We start from the raw sequence: 18,414 nt of genomic DNA, 5'->3' as shown, positions 1-18,414 counted from the left end.
CCGGCACAGATGGTGGTGTTGACGGTGATGCACACGGGGCAGGCCTCCTTCTCGGCAGCCAGGGTGGCATTGATGGGGCGACACAGTGGCCGCAGTGGCTCCCTGGATGCCCGTGCCCTGCCCATGCTCAGCAGCATCCACAGCAGCAGCCCCTGGGATAAGGACACTGCCTCAGCCCAGTCTGAGACCGCATCCCCTGCCCTGGCCCTCCCATTCCCCGGGGTACACCACGTGCAACAAGCCAGAGACCCTTCCCGGCATCTCCTAGTCAGGACCCACCGCCTGGACACCTTCCTTTCAGCGCCCACCCCACAGCCCAGAGGACCTGAAATACCCCAACATTTCAGATCCCCACCCTCAGGGATCGCCCCACCTGAAGCTTACTGGGGGTCATGCCCCTCCAGAAAGAGGCCTCCTTCCAGAGCCCACTCGCGTCTGCCCCTTCTCATGCCAGTGATGGCCTGGAAGGAGGTGGAAGGTGCCCAGGGGCCCTGCAGTCTTACCTGGAGCATCTCCATCCTTGGTACGTCCCCCTGCCTCGTGTACCTGGCTTTATACCTCCGGGTTGTGGGGGCGGCAAGGCCACCAGGAGGTGGTAGGATGCTGGGGTGACCTCGACACTAACACCCCTGGGTTGAGAGGTGCACAAGGCCAGGGAGGCGCAAGGGTGCCTCAGCGGAGCACCCCAGCCCTCTCTCCTCAGTGGTCCAGCGCTAAGAGTGAGGTAGAGACCACGGTGAAGTGACCTCAGAGACTCAGTCGTCGAGTGCTAGGGTCTAGTCGGCGTTGGAGGCACAGGGAGTAGGGTGTAGGAAGGCCTGCCTCTGCCTATCCTGTTGTCTTGGGAGCCAGGAGGAGGCGGTGACCCGAGAAAGGTGCTGAACTGAAGCCTCAACCCTTCTCCACTTAAGGCATTCCTGCGCCACAGTCCAGCCTCCCAGGAGGGGCGCGGCCTCGGACTTAGCTCCTGCCCAATCCTCGAGGGCCTCCCAGAGACTGTGCAGCCGCGGAAGCCGCTTTACCCAGATGACCCCCAAGGAGGGATTCAGCCAGGGCCCCATCTCTCCCTTAGGGACCTCCGCCCACCCTACCCTCAAGCCAGGATGCCCGGTGCGGTCCCCGGAAATGGGTGTAATTCAGGTGATTTAACTCATTATTTAATATGCCCGCAGGAGGCGTTTCCTGCCCGCGGGGCCACAGCCTCCAAGGACAATATCTGGACTTAGTCCCTTCCTCGCGAAGCCGGAGCTGTGTGGGCGTGTCTGGGGTAGTCCGGCCCCCACATTCCCGACGGACGCAATTGAGTAGGAGACCACCTAGGTCCGGACACCGCGTAGTGGGCTGAGGTCCGGAGTTCGGCTCCGCCCCAGGCCAGGGGGCGAGTCTGGGGAGGGGCTGGCCCTGCCGGCTCGCACTGGCGCGGGCTTCAGGCTTCAAGCTGTAGGCTTTCGGCACGCTGTGGATGCCCAGCAAGGGCTTCCAGTGGGGGCAACCCCAGGGCGCCTCCAGCGGGCGGAAGCGGTCGAGCCGGAGGAGCGCGTGCAGCTCGGGGCTGTAGGTTTCCTGAGCCCGAGTCAGGGCCCCGCGGTGCGGCGCTCGGTGCGCCCAGGAGGAGCACGGACAGGGCGGTCGCAGCGGGTCGTGACCCCAGAGTTAGGGCGTGTCTTCGAAGCTCCAGTAGGTTAGGGAGTCCTTGCGGGGGTATCGGGACAGCTCCGTCCTGTGGGAGCAGGGCAGGATAGTGAGGATACAGCTGGATCCTTCGGGACGAGGTTCAGACCTCGGGATCTAAGGAGTCTGCACACCCAAACTCCTGCATTTCCCGGCGAGGGCCCCTTAGGAAGGACGGGACCGGGCGCGCGTAGCCTGCGTTCCTGCGTCCTCCAGTTACTTAACGTCCTGGATACTGAGCTTTCGTATCCTAGGGAAGGAAACGCGGGCTTTCGCTTCCTTGGGAAGGAGTATGTGGGAGCTCAAGTGCTGAAGGAGGCCCTGCCCTCTGATCCAGAATCCCCTGGAGCCGCTGTGCAGGCTTCCTGTCCCTACCGCCGTTCCTGAGAGTTGACAGTAAGGACTCCTGGGTGGTAAAAGAGTGAGGGCCTGGGGCCTGAATTTTGGTTCTTGCTGCTATAGGATTCGAGGCTGAGACCACCGGGTTAGAGAATGGGAGCCAGCTCAGGGGCTCGGCGTGCACCAGCCAAGGCGGGGTCTGTGCAGGGGGCGGTGCGGAGCGAGAGCCCGGCTTACTTGGGATAGAACCGAAAGTCCGGGGCCAAGGTGGTCAGATAGAGCTGTCGGTGGTCCAGGACGCCCCGGTCGGATACTGTGAAAGGCCGGCCAGACAGCTCGGGGTTCTTCGTCCAGGAGATTAGAGCCTGAGCAAGATTGTGGGAGGAGGCATACCCAAGACACAGAATTCATACCCCATTCCAAGCCCTGGGTCCCGAGTTCAGAATCCCTCTCCTTCGGCCTCGATAACCATGACCATGACGGCCACAGCCCTCGCACCCCGACCCAGAGTCAGAGCCCTTCCTTCCACCCACGCCAGGGAACTTCAGCTTCCTTCCTCAAACCCGAACCCTTCCCAGCTTCCTCCCTAAATCCAAGCACCTCCTGCTGGTCAAGGAACTCACACCCAAGCCCCCAACCACAAAAAACAACCTCCCTGGTTCCGCTCCCGGTCTTAAACCGTCTTGGTGTGGTCACTGGAGCTGAAGGTGAGTTTCCAGCCCCTGGTCCTTCTGGCCTGGCCTCGAGGCCCAGCCCCCCGCGGGGGTGGTCTGCGACTTGTGAGGGGCTGGGGCCTGACGTATTCGAGGGCGCGGGCATCCCGGTCGGGAGAGCCAGTGTACTGCGCCCTTGTCTCGCTGCGCCGGTACTTTGTGGTCAGCGGGAGGCCCCAGCCGCGGCGTCTGGGGTGCCGAAAGGCGACCTGGAGACCCATGTGAAGGCGCAGGGGACTCAGATGCAGTCTCATGCCCTGTCCTCTGCGGACTCTGGCACTCCCTAAACCTTACCTTTTCTCTTGAATCCTTGATCCCTCAGTCCTCCTGGGGCCTGCAGGCTCTGGGCTCTGGGCTGGGGGCAGGGCCTGCCATGGGGCTTGGGCACCTGGGCCCAAGCCAGAGACCGAGCCAGAGGTTGTCTCCCATCTGCTGAGGACCTGGTCTAAAACCCACATGCGAGAATCCTGCTTTGTAGGCAGAGGTAGAGGGTCCGCGACCCTGGACTGGAGAGTAGGTGCTGCACATCAGCTAGAAAGATTCAGGAGTCAGTATCACACTCCCCATCCCAAACTCTGACCTCTTCCAGTGGGCCCCCAGCTCTTTCCTCTGCAATCCCTGGCATCCAGCTTCCCTGGTACGTCCTCTCTCAAACCCAGAGCTCCAGGACACTCCTACTTCAGAGAGGAGTCCAGGCTCCCAATCCCCTTTACTCAGCACCTAGCTTTCTGGGTCCCCAGGTCCCGCAGGGCTTCAGCCTAGGATCAACGCACCTGCACCGTGGGCGGGGGAAAGGGCACGGGTGGGATAATGCGGTGGGCAACGCAGGTGCTGGTGAGATGCCAGTTGGGCCAGGATCCAGGCATCTCGGTTGCAGAGATTGAAGACCACGGGGCAGGCCACAGCCCAGAGCCAGGGTGCCACTGGCCATGGTTCCTCCCCCTCCCTGTAGCCAAGCAGGTGCTGGCTTGTTGTTGCTGTTGCCCCAGGTGACAGAATCCCCCCATCCTGAACCTAGCCAATGAAGGGTCTGCAGACATGTGGATGGTCGGAGTGAGAAGGAGACCCAGAGACAGGGGGACTGGGAACCCAAGCGGGGCACAGAGAAACACAGGGAGGGGGATGGAGACTCAAAGACAGGAGGGCAGAAGAGGAAGGAGAAGTTCAGAGTTTTCAGAGACCCAGGGAGATGGGGAAACAGAGACCCAGAAAGAAGAACAGAGACCTGGGAATGTCAGAGATCCAGAGAGACAGAGACCCTTGCACTGCACCTAGCACCTCAGGACATCCATGAGAAACACCCCTCTTTCCTCCAGGGTCTAGATGCTTCTGCTGCTCCTCCCTCTGCCAGGCCTGCCCACCTTGGGGTAATGATTTCCAGACGTCCCCCGGGCTCCCCCACCCGCCCTGAATGTGCTGGAGGGGTCAGCGCTGGTGTGGGCTGTCCTGCCTGCCTTTAATTTGCTGGAAAAATTCCACCTGGGTAGGCTGGGTGGGCAAAGAGGAAGGACCCACAGAGAAGTGCACAGGGACATAGTGAAAAAAATGGGCTTCGACGTGTGAGAAGGAAATACAACAAGAAACCGGAGAGACAGGGAGGAAGAAGGAGACTACGATGGAAAGGGAGCTGTTAGTACTCACCCAGAGGTGAGAAACACTGGAAATTAAGACAGAGAGGAAGGTGGCAAAAAGACCAACATCACAGATTGAAAACAAGGAGATGTAGAAACGGAGGCAACCATGCTCCACCCCGCCCAAGGGCCTGATCTGTATAGATGGGGGGAGAAGAAGCCGATGTTCCTTGCTCAAATATGGATGAGAGAGAGAGAGAGCAAGAGAGAGAGAGAGGTGTGGTTGTGTGTTGGCAACACATGTAGGGAGATGGGTAATAGGTGAAGGGCTATTGTGAACTCTTTTGGTCTGTCCCTGGCTTTCCTTGTCATTTCTTCACTATAAAGAGCTTTTGGTCAGTGGGCACAGTGGCTCCCTCCTGTAATCCCAGCACTTTGAGAGGCTGAGGTGGGCAGACAACTTGAGGTCAGGTGTTTGAGACCAGCCTGGTCAATGTGGCAAAACCCTGTCTCTACCAAAAAATATAAAAAATAAGCCAGGCATGGTGGGACCCACCTGTAATCCCAGCTAAGGCAGGAGAATCACTTGAACCCGGGAAGTGAATGTTGCAGTGAGCTCAGGTTGTGCCAATGCACTCCAGCCTGGGCGACAGAGCAAGACTGTATCTCAAAAACAAAAAACAAACAAACAAACAAAAAGGCTTTAGGTCAAGGCCTCTCCCTCCAGAACCCCCATTATCTCATCCCATCAGTCCATTCTTCAGACAAGGAAAAGTGAGGCTGCCTTCTGCAGTCAGGCCCAGAATCCCACTTACCCCTCCTCCCCCATTCAGGCTTCTGGAGCCCTTCTGTTGGATTTTGCTGGCCCCACTCAAGGGCTGTCAATGCACACTGACCCCCTGATCCAGCCAGGGGGCGGGCGAGTTAGTCAGAACCTCATGTCCCGCTCAAGGTGGACTTTTTTTTTTTTTCTTTTTTTGAGACGGAGGCGTTTCCCTCTTTTTGCTCAGGCTGGAGTGCAATGGCACAGTCTTGGCTCACTACAACCTCTGCCTCCCAGGTTCAAGTGATTCTCCTGCCTCACCCTTCAGAGTAGCTTGGATTACAGGCACTCACTACCATGTCGAGCTAAGTTCTTTCTATAATTTTAGTAGATATGGGGTTTCACCTTGAAAGCCTGACCTCAAGTGATTCGCCTGCCTCGGCCTCCCAAAGTGCTGGGATTACAGGCGTGAGTCATCACACCCAGCCATCAAGCTGGATAATTTTAAGGTCTGTTTCTTTCCCAATGTAGGGTAGAGGTTGAGACAGGGAAGAGGGCTAGAAACCTGACTCCAACTCCCCGCCTAGGGCTGAACTCTCCAGCATCTTGATCACTTCTCATTCAACCTTGCTTGTACTCCCCCTGTGATGGGGGGCTCATTACCTCACAAGAGAGTATTCTAAGCCAACCCCTACCCACTCTTACCAAGGAAGATTTCCCATTTGAACCCCAGCTCCCAGACACTTAAAGGCCTTCTGTGGACCACGTTCTCAAGGTCCCCTGGCCATCTGCTTGCCTATTCCAGTTCTCTCCTTCCCCATCCACATAATGATATGTGCCCTCCCACTCTCCAGAATGAGCAAGGTGGTGTCCTCTGAGACTGGGCAGTCAGCCACTTAACACCAAAGGCCACCAATGATCAAATCCACGAGAGTTTATTCGAAGACTTATGTATTAGGACTGAGAAACAGTAAACACTCAGTAAATAGTGGTTATTCTTATCATCAGCATCATAATTACTACTTTCAAGTTCCTCCAGGAGAACTCCTATTCAACCTTCAAAGCCCCATGTGGTTTCACCCATCTTACAGAGATTGAGCTCCAATTCAGAGAGTTGTGATTTTGTGATCATTTGATGAGTTCCCAAACTGGGGTCCTTAGAGCAGCTGGCCCATCCCTGTGGTCTCTCAGCATCCAGTTCTGTTCTTTTTCTGCCTTACCAGTTCCTGTGTATAAGCCTCAGTCCTGGTGAGTCCAGCTGAGGAGTGTACAGACACAGGCAGTGTCAATTCAAATGTATTGCCAGCCCAGATGGCCCTGGGCATCAGAGGTCAATGCCCGCACATAGGATTGCTTGGCCTTGCACTCAGACACCCAGTGCCTTTGGTCCATACCCCGGCAGCTCCCTCCACCTGTCCCCAGGTCACCTTCCTCAGAGTTAGGGACCTCAAAGCGGGTGACAAAGAAGTACTGGCAGAGGGAATTGCCCCCAGCTGTAGGCACCTTCCCGAACACCTCCATCTCGAAGCCACCCAAGACCACAGCGGTCCCGGGGTACGTCACCCAGCCGCTGACTGCATCGCACATAGCCAGTTCACTCTGATGACTCGCCACTGCAGTTTCACTCACCCCACGCTGGCTGCGGTCGGCCAGGGTGCCTGCTAACTCCCGAATGGCCACAGTCTCCAGCAGGAAGACCGGGGGGGGGCCCAAGAGCAGCACCCCTAGACAGGACCACTTGGGGGAAAAGAAGGTCCCACTTTGGGGCAAGAAAAGGAGACAATGTCCAGGATGGGGATTAGGAATCCATTGGCACACAGGGGAGGAGGAGAGTGAGGGGGATGTGGAGGGAGTCTGGGGGAGGGGGAGCAGCTCTCACAGCGCATGGAGACAGAGTAAGGGAGGCTGGGATTAGAGAAGAGGATAAAAACTTCAGTGGGGACAGAAGTTGGGAACCCCAGGGGAGGCTTGCCTGCCAGGATCGTGGGGAAGCCCTTGCTGTAGAAGTTTGGGGGACTCTATATATCGGACTTGCGTAACACCCACCTGTAGATTAATAGTAATTATTCAGCTGCTACAGGTCAGGCACTGTGCCTCACACCTGTAATCCCAGCACTTTGGGAGGCTGAGGTGGGTGGATCACTTGAGGTCAGGAGTTTAAGAGCAGCCTGGCCAACATGGTGAAACCCCATCTCTACTAATAATACTAAAATTAGCTGGGCGTGGTGCTACGCACCTGTAATCCCACTTCTCGGGAGGCTGAGGCAGGAGAATCACTTGAACCTGGGAGGCGGAGATGGCAGTGAGCCGAGATCGTGCCATGGCCCTCCCACCGGGACAACAGAGTGACACTCTGTCCAAAAATAAAAATAAGGCTGGGCGTGGTGGCTCATGAGTGTAATCCCAGCATTGTTGGAGGCTGAGGTGGGCAGATCAACAGAGGTGAGGAGTTCCAGGCCACCCTGACCCACATGGAGAAACCGCATGTCTACTAAAAATACAAAATATCCCCAGGCGTGGTGGTGCATACATAGGTATCCCAGCTACTCGGGAGGTTGAGGCAGGAGAATCACTTGAACCCAGGAGGCGGAAGTCGCAGTGAGCCAGGATCGCGCCACTGGACTCCAGCCTGGGCAACAAGAACGAAGCTCCATCTCAAAATAATAATAAGAATCAAATAAAAATAAAAAATATCCAACTACTATTACTTAATAGCAACAGATCGTGAAATGCAGGCTCAGAGAAATTAATGATTTGCGTCCGGTCACACAGTCAACAAATGGAAGAAATGGGACTTAAAGTCTGGGTAACTGCATTCTGCCATCCTTCCTATATGACTCTGAGGAACTGTGAGTCTTGCATCTTGGAGGATGTTCCAATCAATTTTTTTTTTTTTTTTAGACAGAGTCTCACTCTGTTGGCCAGGCTGGAGTGCAGTGGCACAACCCTGGATCACTGTAATGTCTGCCTCCTGGGTTGAAGTGATTCTCCTGCCCCAGCCTTCTGAGTAGCTGGGATTACAAGCACCTGCCACCATGCACAGTTAATTTTTATATTTTTAGTAGAGATAAGGTTTCACCATGTTGTCCAGACTGGTCTCAAACTCCCAACCTCAAGCTATACTCCTGCCTTGGCCTCCCAAAGGGCTGGGATTACAGGTGTGAGACACCGTGCCCGGCCTGAAACAAATTGTTTTAAGACCAGGTCTCGCTGTGTTTCCCCGCTGCACTTGAACTCCTGGGCTCAAGCAATCCTCCTGCTGTGGCTCCTGAGTAGCTGGGACTACAGACTCAAGCCACCACACCTGGCCACATTCCACAATTTGGAGAAAGGCCACAATCTGGAATCCTAGGGAGACCTCAGTTCACCTCAAAACTGCCACTAAGGAGGTAAAACGCTGCCCCTCAGAGACAGGCTTCAGTTTTCCCGTGTGTGAAATTGACCTGGTGCTGGGAGAGGCTGGTGGAGGCATGGATGTTGCAGTTTCTCTACAACATTCTGGAAGCCTGTGGTTCTGGGAAAGGGTGGCGTGGAGAAGACTTGGAAACAGCCAGTGGTTACCAGACCTGTCAGCACCTCCTCCACCTCGGAGCTCTGGGGCTGAGAGTCCCCAGACTTTGGGGGTCCCCTGTGGAGGACATCGCTTTCTCCTTCCTGACATGTCAGGAGAGGGAGGGGGCAACCACCTAGGGGAAGAAAAGATCAGGCAGGGTATACAGGCAGGTGGGGAGGGGCCAAATCCCTGAACAAGTGCAGGGCAACGAAGAGTCAAGACGTCCTCCCCATTCCAGAGGCCCCTTTTCTACCCAGGTGATGGCTCCTGACTGGGATTGGAAGAAGATGGAGGGAGGGGAGGGGAGAGGAGAAGGGAGAGGCAGTGGATGAAGGAGAATGGAAGAGATGACATCCGCCTCAGCCCATTCATCCCATTCAGGTCCCCACCCCCCACCTGTACTGCCAGTGCCACCCTCAGAGGGAGGAAGAGGGAGCTCGGCCTTGAAGGCTCAGGCCCTGCCCCCTGGAGGCACACTGACCATGTGACCTTCCTTCTCCCCACAGAAGGCAAGACCATGGACACCTCCTGAGCTGGATGTCATCCCCTGTCCCCGCCCTGTTTTCCTTTGTTGTTGTTGTTGAGATGGAGTCTCCCTCTGTGGACCCAGCTGGATTGCAGTAGCACCATCTCGGCTCACTGCACGCTCCCCCTCCCAGGTTCACGCCATTCTCCTGCCTCAGCTTCCCAAGTACCTGGGACTACAGACACCTGCCACCATTCCCAGCTAATTTTTTGTATTTTTAGTAGAGACGGGGTTTCACCATGTTAGCCAGCATGGTCTCGATCTCCCCGACCTCGTGATCCACCCACCTCGACCTCCCAAAGTGCTGGGATTACAGGCGTGAGCCAAGGCGCCCAGCCATCCACCTTGTATTCTACCAGATATCTGACACCGTGACTTCGTAAGAAATGGTCTTGAAGCTGGACCCACCCTGTGTGTGTGTGGTTGCCCTGAGCCCACAGAAAGACACCCCCAGAGTGCAGATTGAGAAGCCTTTATTGCGGGAGGAACGGGGTGCCTGCTGGTTCCAGGAGTCGGGATGGACTTGGGGGGCTGGGGGGAAGGTCCTTTGAGGAAGAGGAGGCCTGGAGGTGGGGGTCATCACAGGTCAAAGGGTGGTCCTTGGGACCCCCACAGTCAGTGGTGCTGCGGCGGCAGAGTCCACAGCGACAGCTGAGAGCCACGGGAACGGAGACTACGGGGTCCACGCCAGGCGGGCAGCCAGGGAGCCGGATGGACTCGAAGCGCACCTCGCGGTAGGTGCATACCGCCTGGGGCACGGGCGGCAGGACCGCCTGCAGCACCCGCATCTGGAGGACGTGTGGGTAGCGGAGTGAGCATGGGCCTGGGGCCAGCACCTCGGCTGAGCTCCCAAGCTGCCCCCAAAGGTCCCAGACTCAGGAGTCCAGGAAGCCCTCTGTTCCTGCCCTCCCACACCCCATTCCCCAGCCCCTGACCAGACAGGCAGACCAGCCTTCCTCCGCCGCTGCCTCTATGAGCCCAGCCCTGAGGTGGCAGCACCTGCCCCTGGCCCTGGGAAGCTCACCATGGTGGGGCAGTAGCCGGCACAGATAGTGGTGTTGACGGTGATGCACACGGGGCAGGCCTCCTTCTCGGCAGCCAGGGTGGCATTGATGGGGCGACACAGTGGCCGCAGTGGCTCCCTGGATGCCTGTGCCTCGCCCATGCTCAGCAGCAGCCACAGCAGCAGCCCCTGGGACAAGGACAGTGTTTCACCCGGGTCTGAGACGGCAGCCCTGCACCCTGGCCTTCCCATTCCCCGGGGTACACCACCTGCAATGACCTAGAGACCCTTCCCAGCATCTCCTATTCAGGACCCACCTCCCATACACCTGCCTTTCAGTGCCCACCCCACAGCCCAGAGGACCTGAGATACCCCAACATTTCAGATCCCCACCCTCAGGGATTGCACCACCTGAAGCTTACTGGGGGTCACGCCCCTCCAGAAAGAGGCCTCCTTCCACAGCTCACACGCGTCTGCCCCTTCTCATGCCAGTGATGGCTTGGAAGGAGGTGGAAGGTGCCCAGGGGCCCTGCAGTCTTACCTGGAGCATCTCCATCCTTGGTGTGTCCCCTGCCTCGTGTACCTGGCTTTATACCTCCGGGTTGTGGGGGCGGCAAGGCCACCAGGAGGTGGTAGGATGCTGGGGTGACCTCGACACTAACACTCCGGGGGGTGAGAGGTGCACAAGGCCAGGGAGGCGCAGGGGTGGCTCAGCGGAGCACCCCAGCCCTCTCCCCTCAGTGGTCCAGCGCCAAGAGTGAGGCAGAGACCACGGTGAAGTGACCTCAGAGACTCAGTCGTCGAGTGCTAGGGTCTAGTCGGCGTTGGAGGCACAGGGAGTAGGGTGTAGGAAAACCTGCCTCTGCCTATGGTGCGGTCTTGGGAGCCAGGAGGAGGCGGTGACCCGAGAAAGGTGCTGGACGGAAGCCTCAACCCTTCCCCACTTGAGGCATTCCTGCCCCACAGTCCAATCTCCCAGGAGGGGCGCGGCTTCGGGCTTAGCTCCTGCCCAATCCGCGAGGGCCACCCCGTGACTGTGCAGCCAGGGAAGTCGCTTGACCCAGATGCCCCCCAAGGAGGGATTCAGCCAGAGACCCACCTCTCCCTTAGGGACCTCCGCCCACTCTACCCTCAAGCTAGGATGCCCGGAGCGGCCCCCGGAAATGCGTGTGGTTCAGGTGATTTAACTCATTAATTAATATGCCCGCAGGGGGCGTGTCCTGCCCTAGGGGCCACAATCTTCAAGGACAATATCTGGATTTAGTCTCTTCTCCGGGATGCCGCAGCTGAGTGGGCGTGTCTGGGGTAGTCGGACCCCGACGTTGCCTATAGACGTAATGAGTGCGAGCCCAACTAAGTCCGGACATCGCGTAGTGGGCGGAGGTCGCGAGCTCCGCTCCGCCGCGAGGCCAGGGGGCGTGTCTGGGGTGGGGCTGGCCCGGCCGGCTCCCACTAGCGCCGGCTTCAAGCTGCCAGAGAGGGAGTTCTGGGGGCTGTAGGCTTTCGGCACGCTGTGGATGCCCAGCAAGGGCTTCCAGTGGGGGCCACCCCAGGGCGCCTCCAGCGGGCGGAAGCGGTCGAGCCGGCGGAGGAGGTGCAGCGAGGGGCTGTAGGATGCCTGAACCAGAGTCGGGACCCCGCGGTGCGGCGCTCGGGGCGGCCGGGAGGAGCGCGGACAGGGCGACCGCTGCGGGTCGTGACCCCAGAATTAGGGCGTCTCTTCGAAGCTCCAGTAGGTCAGGGAGTCTTTGCGGGGGTATCGGGACAGCTCCGTCCTGTGGGAGCAGGGCAGGATAGTGAGGATACAGCTGAATCCTTGGGGACGAGGTTCAGACCTTGGGATCTAAGGAGTCTGCACACCCAAACTCCTGCATTTCCAGGCGAGGGCCCCTTAGGAAGGACGGGACCGGGCGCGGGTAGCCTGTGTTCCTGGGTCCTCGAGGTACTTAAGGTCCTGGAAACTACGCTTTCGCATCCTTCGGAAGGAAACGCGGGCTTTCGCTTCCTTGGGAAGGAGTATGTGGGGGCTCAAGTACCGAAGGAGGCCCAGTCCTCAGATCCAGAATGCCCTCGAGGGCCTGTGCAGGCTTCCTGTTCCTACCTGAGAGTTTACACTAAGGACTCCTGGGTACTAAAAGAGGGAGGGGTTGGGGCCTGAATTTTGGTTCTTGCTGCTACAGGATCCGAGGCTGAGACCACCGGGTCAGAGAATGGGAGCCAGCCCAGGGCCTCGGCGTGCAACGGCCAAAGCCAGGGCTGTGCAGGAGGCGGTGCCGAGCGAGAGCCCGGCTTACTTGGGATAGAACTGAAACTCCAGAGCCCAGGTGATCAGATAGAGCTGTGGGCGGCCAGGACGCCCCGGTCGGATACTGTGAAAGGTCGGCCAGACAACTCGGGGTTCTTCGTCCAGGCGATTAGAGCCCGAGCAAGAATGGGGGAGGAGGCATACCCAAGACATAGATTTCATACCCCCTTCCAAGCCTTGGGTCCCCAGTTCAGAATCCCTCTCCTTCGGCCTCGACAGCCATAACGGCCACGGCCCTAGAACCCCGTCCCAGAGTCAGAGCCCTTCCTGCCACCCAGGCCAGGGAACTTCAGCTTCCTTCCTCAAGCCCGAACCCTTCTCAGCCTCACTTCCCTAAGTTCAAGCACGTCCTGCTGGTCAGGGAACTCAAACCCAGGCCCCCAGCCACACATACCCCCCTGCCCGGTTTCTCTCTTGGTCTTAAACCATCTTGGTGTGGCCACTGGAGCTGAGCTGCATCTTGAGCAACAATTCCACGTTACCTCTCCCAGCTCCCACCTGACGCCGTCTCAGAATATTCTAATCTCGTCCCCACCCACAGCCCATCGTCTAGTCCCGCAGCAGCTTCGGAGCCCTGAAGGCTAGTGTCCAGCCCCTGGTCCTTCTGGCCTGGCCTCGAGGCCCAGCCCCTCCCCAGGCTCCTCTAACCTCCGGATCCCGCCCCCGACCCTTTAGCCGCGCCCCAAAGCTGCCATTCCTTCTGGCCCCGCCCAGGCTCCCGGAACTCCGCCTCGTCTCGCCAGCGCCGGCTTCCACCTCGCCACCTGGGAAGGCTCCCCGCGGGGGTGGTCTGCGAGTTGTGGGGGCTGGGCCCGACGTATTCCGAGACGCGCGCGTCCCGGTCGGGAGAGCCAGTGTACTGCGCCCTCGTCTCGCTGCGCTGGTAAGTCGTGGTCAGTGGTAGGCGCCAGCCACGGCGTCTGAGCTGCGGAAAGGCGACCCGGAGACCTCTGTGTAGGCGCAGAGGACTCAAATGCAGTACCCCGCCCTGTCCCCCGCGGACTCCGGCACTCCCCAAACCTTACCTTTTCTCCTAAATCCTTGATTCCCACAGTCTGCGTGGGGTCTGCAGGCTCTGGGGCTCTGGGCTGGGCGCAGGGCCCGCTATGGGTCTTGGGCACGTAGGCCAAGGCAGAGGTTGTCTCCCATCTGCTGAGGACCTCGTCCAAAGCCCAGATGGGAGAATCCTGCTTTGCAGCCGAGGGTAGAGGGTCTGCGACCGTGGACTGGAGAGTAGGCGCTGCACATCAGCTAGAAAGACTCAGGACTCCCTATCACTCCACACCCCAAACTCTGACCTCTTCCAGTCGCCCCCCAGCCCTTTCCTCTACAGTCCCTGGCATTTAGCTTCCCTGGTGCCTCCTCTCTCAGACCCAGGACTGCAGGACCCTCCTCCTTCAGAGAGGAGTCCAAGCTTCCAATCCCCTTTTCTCAGCCCCCAGCTTTCTGGGTACCCAGGCCCCGCAGGGCTTCAGCCTAGGGTCTGCTCATCTACACGGTGGGCGGGGTGAAGGGCAGTGGTGGGATAATGCGGTGGGCAAGGCAGCTGCTGGTGAGATGCCAGCTGGGCCAGGATCCAGGTGCCTCGGTTGCAGCGATGGAAGACCACAGGGGGCCACAGCGGGCCACAGCGCAGAGCCAGGGTGCCACTGGCCATGTTCCTCCCCATCCCTGTAGCCAAGCAGGAGCTGGCTTGTTGCTGTTGCCCTGGGTGTCAGTACCCACCACTCTGAATCCAGCCAATGAAGGGCCTGCAGGTACGTGGATGGATGGAGTGAGAAAGAGATCCAGAGACAGAGGGACAGAGACCCTAAGGGGGCACAGAGAAACACGGGGAGGGGGATGGAGAGTCAAAAAGAGGCAGGCAGTAGGGGATGGAGAAGTTCAGGATTTCAGAGACACAGAGGGTGGGGGAGACAGAGACACAGAAAGAGGGACAGAGACCTGGGGGTGTCAGAGATCCAGACAGAGACAGAGACCCCTGCACTACACCCAGCACCTCAGGACATCCATGAGAAACACCCCTCTTTGCTCCAGCGTCCAGAACCTCCCAGCTGCTTCCTCCCTCTGCCATGCCTGCCCACCTCGGGGTAGACTTCCCGGGGCTCCCCAACCCTTCCCGCACATGCTCAAAGAGTCAGCCCTGGCGCGCTGGCATCGTCGGCTGTTCTGTCTGCCTTTGATTTGGTTGAAAACTTCCAACTGGGTAGGCTGGGTGGGGGAAGAGGAACGACCCACAGAGAAGTGCAGAGGGACATAGTGAAAAAGACGGGCTTTGATGAGTGAGAAAGAAATTCAACAAGAAAGTGGAGAGACAGGGAGGAAGAAAGAGATCACAATGGAAAAGGAGCTATTAGTCCTACCCAGAGGTGAGAGACACTGGAAGTTAGAGACAGAGATGAAGGTGGCAAAAAAGACCAAAATCACAGATGGAAAACAAGGAGATGTAGAAACTGAGGCAGCCACGCCCACCCCACCCAATGGCCTGGTCTGTATAGATGGGGGGAGGGCATGCCTAAGTCCTTCGCTCAAAGCTGGACCTGAGAGAGAGAGAGAGACAGAGTGTGTTGACAACGCATGTGGGGTGATGGGTAACACATGACAGGCTATAGTGAAGGACTGTTGTCTGTCCCTGGCTTCCCTTGGCACTTCTTCACTATAAAGAGCTTTAGATCACCAGGCGCAGCACTTTGAGAGGCTGAGGTGGGCAGATCATGAGGTCAGGAGATCGAGACCATCCCGGCTAACACGGTGAAACCCTGTCTCTACTAAAAATACAAAACATTAGCCGGGCAGGCGTGGTGGTGGTGGGTGCCCAGAGTCCCAGCTACTCAGGAGGCTGAGACAGGAGAATGGCATGAACCCGGGAGGCGGAGCTTGCAGCCGAGATGGCGCCACAGCACTCCAGCCTGGGTGACAGAGTGAGACCCTGTCTCAAAGGAAAAAAAAAAAAAAGAAAAGGAGCGAAACTCTATCTCCAAAAAAAAAAAAATGTTGTCCAGCTTGAGTGGGGGCATGAGGTTCTAACTTGCTGGCCCGCTGGCTAGGATCAGGGGGACACTGTGCACTGAGGGCCCTTGAACAGGGCTAGCAAAATCCAACAGAAGGGCCCCAGAAGCCTGAATGGGGGAGGAAGGGTAAGTAGGATCCGGGGCCTGGCTGTGGAAGGCAGCCTGTTTTCCTTGTCTGAAGAATGGGCTAGTGGGATGAGATAATGGGGGTTGAGGAGGCAGAGGCCTTGACCAAAAACTTTTTTTTTTGAGATGGAGTCTAGCTCTGTTGCCCAGGCTGGGGTGCAGTCGTGCGATCTGAGCTCCCTGCAACTTTCACCTCCTGGGTTGAAGTGATTCTCCTGCCTTAGTTGGGATTACAGGTGTGTGCCACCACGCATGGCTACTTTTTGTATTTTTTGGTAGAGACAGAGTTTCGCCATGTTGGCCAGGCTGGTCTCAGACTCCTAACCTCAAGTGATCCGCATGCCTCGGCCTCCCAAAGTGCTGGAATTACAGGCGTGAGCCACCAAGCCCGGCCCGGAGTTTCGCTCCTTTCGCCCAGGCTGGAGAGCAGTGGCACAGTCTTGGCTCACTGCAACCTCTGCATCCTGGGTTCAAGCGATTATTCTACCTCACCATCCAGAGTAGCTTGGATTACAGGCACCCGCCACCACACCCAGATAATTTCTTTTTGTAATTGTAGTAGAGACGGGAGTCTCACCATGTGAGTCTCACCATGTTGGCCAGGCTGGTCTCAAACTCCTGACCTCAGGTGATTTGCCCGCCTCGGCCTCCCAAAGTGCTGAGATTACGGGTGTGAGTCATCACACCCGGACATCAAGCTGGATAATTTTAAGGTCTGTTGCTTTCCTGATGTAGGGTAGAGGTTGAGACAGGGAAGAGGGCTAGAAACCTGACTCCAACTCCCCGCCCAGGGCTGAACTCTTCAGCATCCTGATCACTTCTCATTCAACCTTGCTTGTACTCCCCCTGTGATGGGGGGCTCATTACCTCACAAGAGAGTATTCTAAGCCAACTCCTACCCACTCTCACCAAGGAAGATTTCCCATTTGAACCCCAGCTCCCAGACACTTAAAGGCCTTCTGTGGACCACGTTCTCAAGGTCCCCTGGCCATCTGCTCGCCTATTCCAGTTTCTCTCCTCCCCCACCCACATTGTGAAATGTCCCCTCCCACTCTCCAGGATGAGCAAGGTGGTGTCCTCTGAGACTGAGTAGCCAGCAACTTAACGCCAAGGGCCACCAATGATCAAATCCATGGGAGTTGATCTGAGGAGTTACGTATTAGGGCTAAGAAACAGTAAACACTCAGTAAATAGTGGCTCTGATTATTACCATCATCATTATTACCCTCAAGTTGCTCCAGGAGAACTCCTATTCAACCTCCAAAAACCCATGTGGTTTCACCCATCCTGCAGAGATTGAGCTCAAAATCAGAGAACTGTGATTTTGTGATTATTTGATGAGTTCCCAAACTGGAGTCCTTAGAGTAGCTGGGCCATCCCTGAGGTCTCTCAGCATCCAGCTCTGTTCTTTTTCTGCCTGATCAGTTCCTGGGCATGGGTCTCAGGCCCGACCAGTCCGGCTGAGGAGTGTGCAGACGCAGGCGGTGTCAATTCGAATCCATCGCCAGCCCACACGGCCCTGGGCATCAGCGGTCAATGCCCGTACATAGGACTGCTTGGCCTTGCACTCAGACACCCAGTGCCTTCGGTCCACACCCCGGCAGCCCCCTCCCCCTGCCCCCGGGCCACCTTCCTCAGTGTTATCAGCCTTGCAGCGGGTTTCAAAGAAGTACTGTCGCAGGGGACTGCCGCCAGCTGCAGGCACCTCGCCCAACACCTCCACCTCACGCCCACGCAAGTCCACAGCGGTCCGGCGGTCTGTCACCCAGCCGCTGACTGCATCGCACACGGCCAGTTCACCCCGACGACTCGCTGGTGCAGTTTCGCTCACCCCACGCCGGCTGCGGTTGGCCGGGATGCCTGCTGACTCCCGAAAGGCCCCAGCCTCCAGCAGGAAGAGCAGAGGGGGCCCAGCAGGGGCACCCCTAGACAGGACCACTCGGGGGGACAGAAGGTCCCACTCAGGGGCCAGAAAAGGAGGCAATGTTGAGGGTGGGGGTTGGGACTCAATTGGCACACTGGGGAGGAGGAAAAGGAGGAGGATGGGGAGGGAGCATGAGGGGAGGAGGAGCATCTCTCGGAGCACCTGGAGACAGAGAGAAGGAGGCTGGGATTAGAGAAGGGGGTGAAAACTTCAGTGGGGACAGGGGAGGCTTGCCTGCCAGGATTGTGGGGAAGCCCTTGTTCTAGAAGTTTGGGGGACCCTATATCTAGGACTTTTGTAATGCCCAACTTGTAGATTAATAATAAATATTCAACTACTACAGGCCAGCACTGTGGCTCACACCTCTAATCCCAGCACTTTGGGAGGTTGAGGTGGGTGGATCACTTGAGGTCAGGAGTTCAAGAGCAGCCTGGCCAACATGGTGAAAACCTGTCTCTACTAAAAATACCAAAAGTAGCCGGGCATGGTGCTACGCACCTGTAATCCCAGCTACACGGGAGGCTGAGGCAGGAGAATCACTTGAACCTGAGAGGCAGAGGTTGCAGTTAGCAGAGAGCGCACCACTGCCCTGCCACCTGGGCGACAGAGTGAGACTCTGTCCCAAAAATAAAAATAAGGGCGGGCAAGGTGGCTCACGCCTGTAATCCCAGCACTTTGGGAGGCCGAGGCGGGCAGATCATGAGGTTAGGAGATCGAGACCATCCTAGCTAACACGTTGAAACCCGATCTCTACTAAAAATACAAAAAAAAATTAGCCAGGAGGCCGGGCGCGGTGGCTCAAGCCTGTAATCCCAGCACTTTGGGAGGCCGAGACGGGCGGATCACAAGGTCAGGAGATCGAGACCATACTCTGGGAAATACAGTGAGACCCCATCACTACAAAGTTTT

General features: G+C 57.6%; 3 protein-coding genes and 3 pseudogenes across 9 annotated transcripts in view; all 6 read right to left on the bottom strand.

Annotated features, from left to right (window-relative positions):
• The window catches only part of LHB (luteinizing hormone beta polypeptide), a 47,504-nt gene extending 46,634 nt beyond the window's left edge, over nucleotides 1–870 (bottom strand). The window contains exon 1 of the mRNA XM_011946419.1: nucleotides 691–870. The gene's annotated coding sequence lies outside the window, so the exon portion shown is untranslated. The remainder of the gene's footprint in view (nucleotides 1–690) is intronic.
• LOC105514875 overlaps nucleotides 1–3,098 on the bottom strand; it is a 19,091-nt pseudogene extending 15,993 nt beyond the window's left edge.
• A 3,198-nt stretch (nucleotides 3,099–6,296) lies between these two features.
• On the bottom strand, nucleotides 6,297–8,718 carry LOC105514873 (annotated as a pseudogene).
• Nucleotides 8,719–9,592: 874 nt separating this feature from the next.
• LOC105514782 (choriogonadotropin subunit beta) lies at nucleotides 9,593–17,296 on the bottom strand. 5 transcript variants are annotated; one of them, XM_011946412.1, is made up of 4 exons: nucleotides 17,200–17,296; nucleotides 10,681–10,802; nucleotides 10,161–10,328; nucleotides 9,593–9,924 (listed from the first exon to the last, which is right to left on the bottom strand). In XM_011946412.1, exons 2-4 carry the CDS (start codon nucleotides 10,693–10,695, stop codon nucleotides 9,610–9,612), a joined length of 498 nt encoding a protein of 165 aa, XP_011801802.1. In that variant the 5' UTR covers nucleotides 10,696–10,802; nucleotides 17,200–17,296; the 3' UTR covers nucleotides 9,593–9,609. The 5 variants fall into 5 exon arrangements, with proteins under 5 accessions (XP_011801802.1, XP_011801801.1, XP_011801803.1 ...); XM_011946411.1 differs by lacking the exon at nucleotides 17,200–17,296 and having other exon boundaries at nucleotides 10,681–11,098; XM_011946413.1 differs by lacking the exon at nucleotides 17,200–17,296 and having other exon boundaries at nucleotides 10,551–10,702.
• LOC105514784 lies at nucleotides 11,305–13,593 on the bottom strand (annotated as a pseudogene).
• NTF4 (neurotrophin 4) overlaps nucleotides 16,711–18,414 on the bottom strand; it is a 6,384-nt gene continuing 4,680 nt past the window's right edge. For all 3 annotated transcript variants that reach the window (XM_011946418.1, XM_011946417.1, XM_011946416.1), the window contains one exon: nucleotides 16,711–17,667. In XM_011946418.1, the coding sequence (XP_011801808.1) occupies nucleotides 17,023–17,655 (633 nt within the window). In that variant the 5' untranslated portion in view covers nucleotides 17,656–17,667 and the 3' untranslated portion in view covers nucleotides 16,711–17,022. The remainder of the gene's footprint in view (nucleotides 17,668–18,414) is intronic.

The sequence above is a fragment of the Colobus angolensis genome, unplaced genomic scaffold (genome assembly GCF_000951035.1).
Source record: "Colobus angolensis palliatus isolate OR3802 unplaced genomic scaffold, Cang.pa_1.0 Scaffold25, whole genome shotgun sequence".
NCBI lineage: Eukaryota > Metazoa > Chordata > Mammalia > Primates > Cercopithecidae > Colobus > Colobus angolensis.
The sequence above is the reverse complement of the archived record's forward strand: the minus strand, read 5'-3'. Positions and strand labels throughout refer to the sequence as shown.

What these genes read in the sequence shown, in the direction of transcription:
- LOC105514782 (XM_011946410.1), bottom strand. Translation starts at nt 10,391, where the DNA reads ATGGGAAGGCCAGGGTGCAGGGCTGCCGTCTCAGACCCGGGTGAAACA. An exon ending in CCGGCTACTGCCCCACCATG is followed by an intron (nt 9,925 to 10,160) that starts GTGAGCTTCCCA and finishes CACGTCCTCCAG; the next exon opens with ATGCGGGTGCTGCAGGCGGT.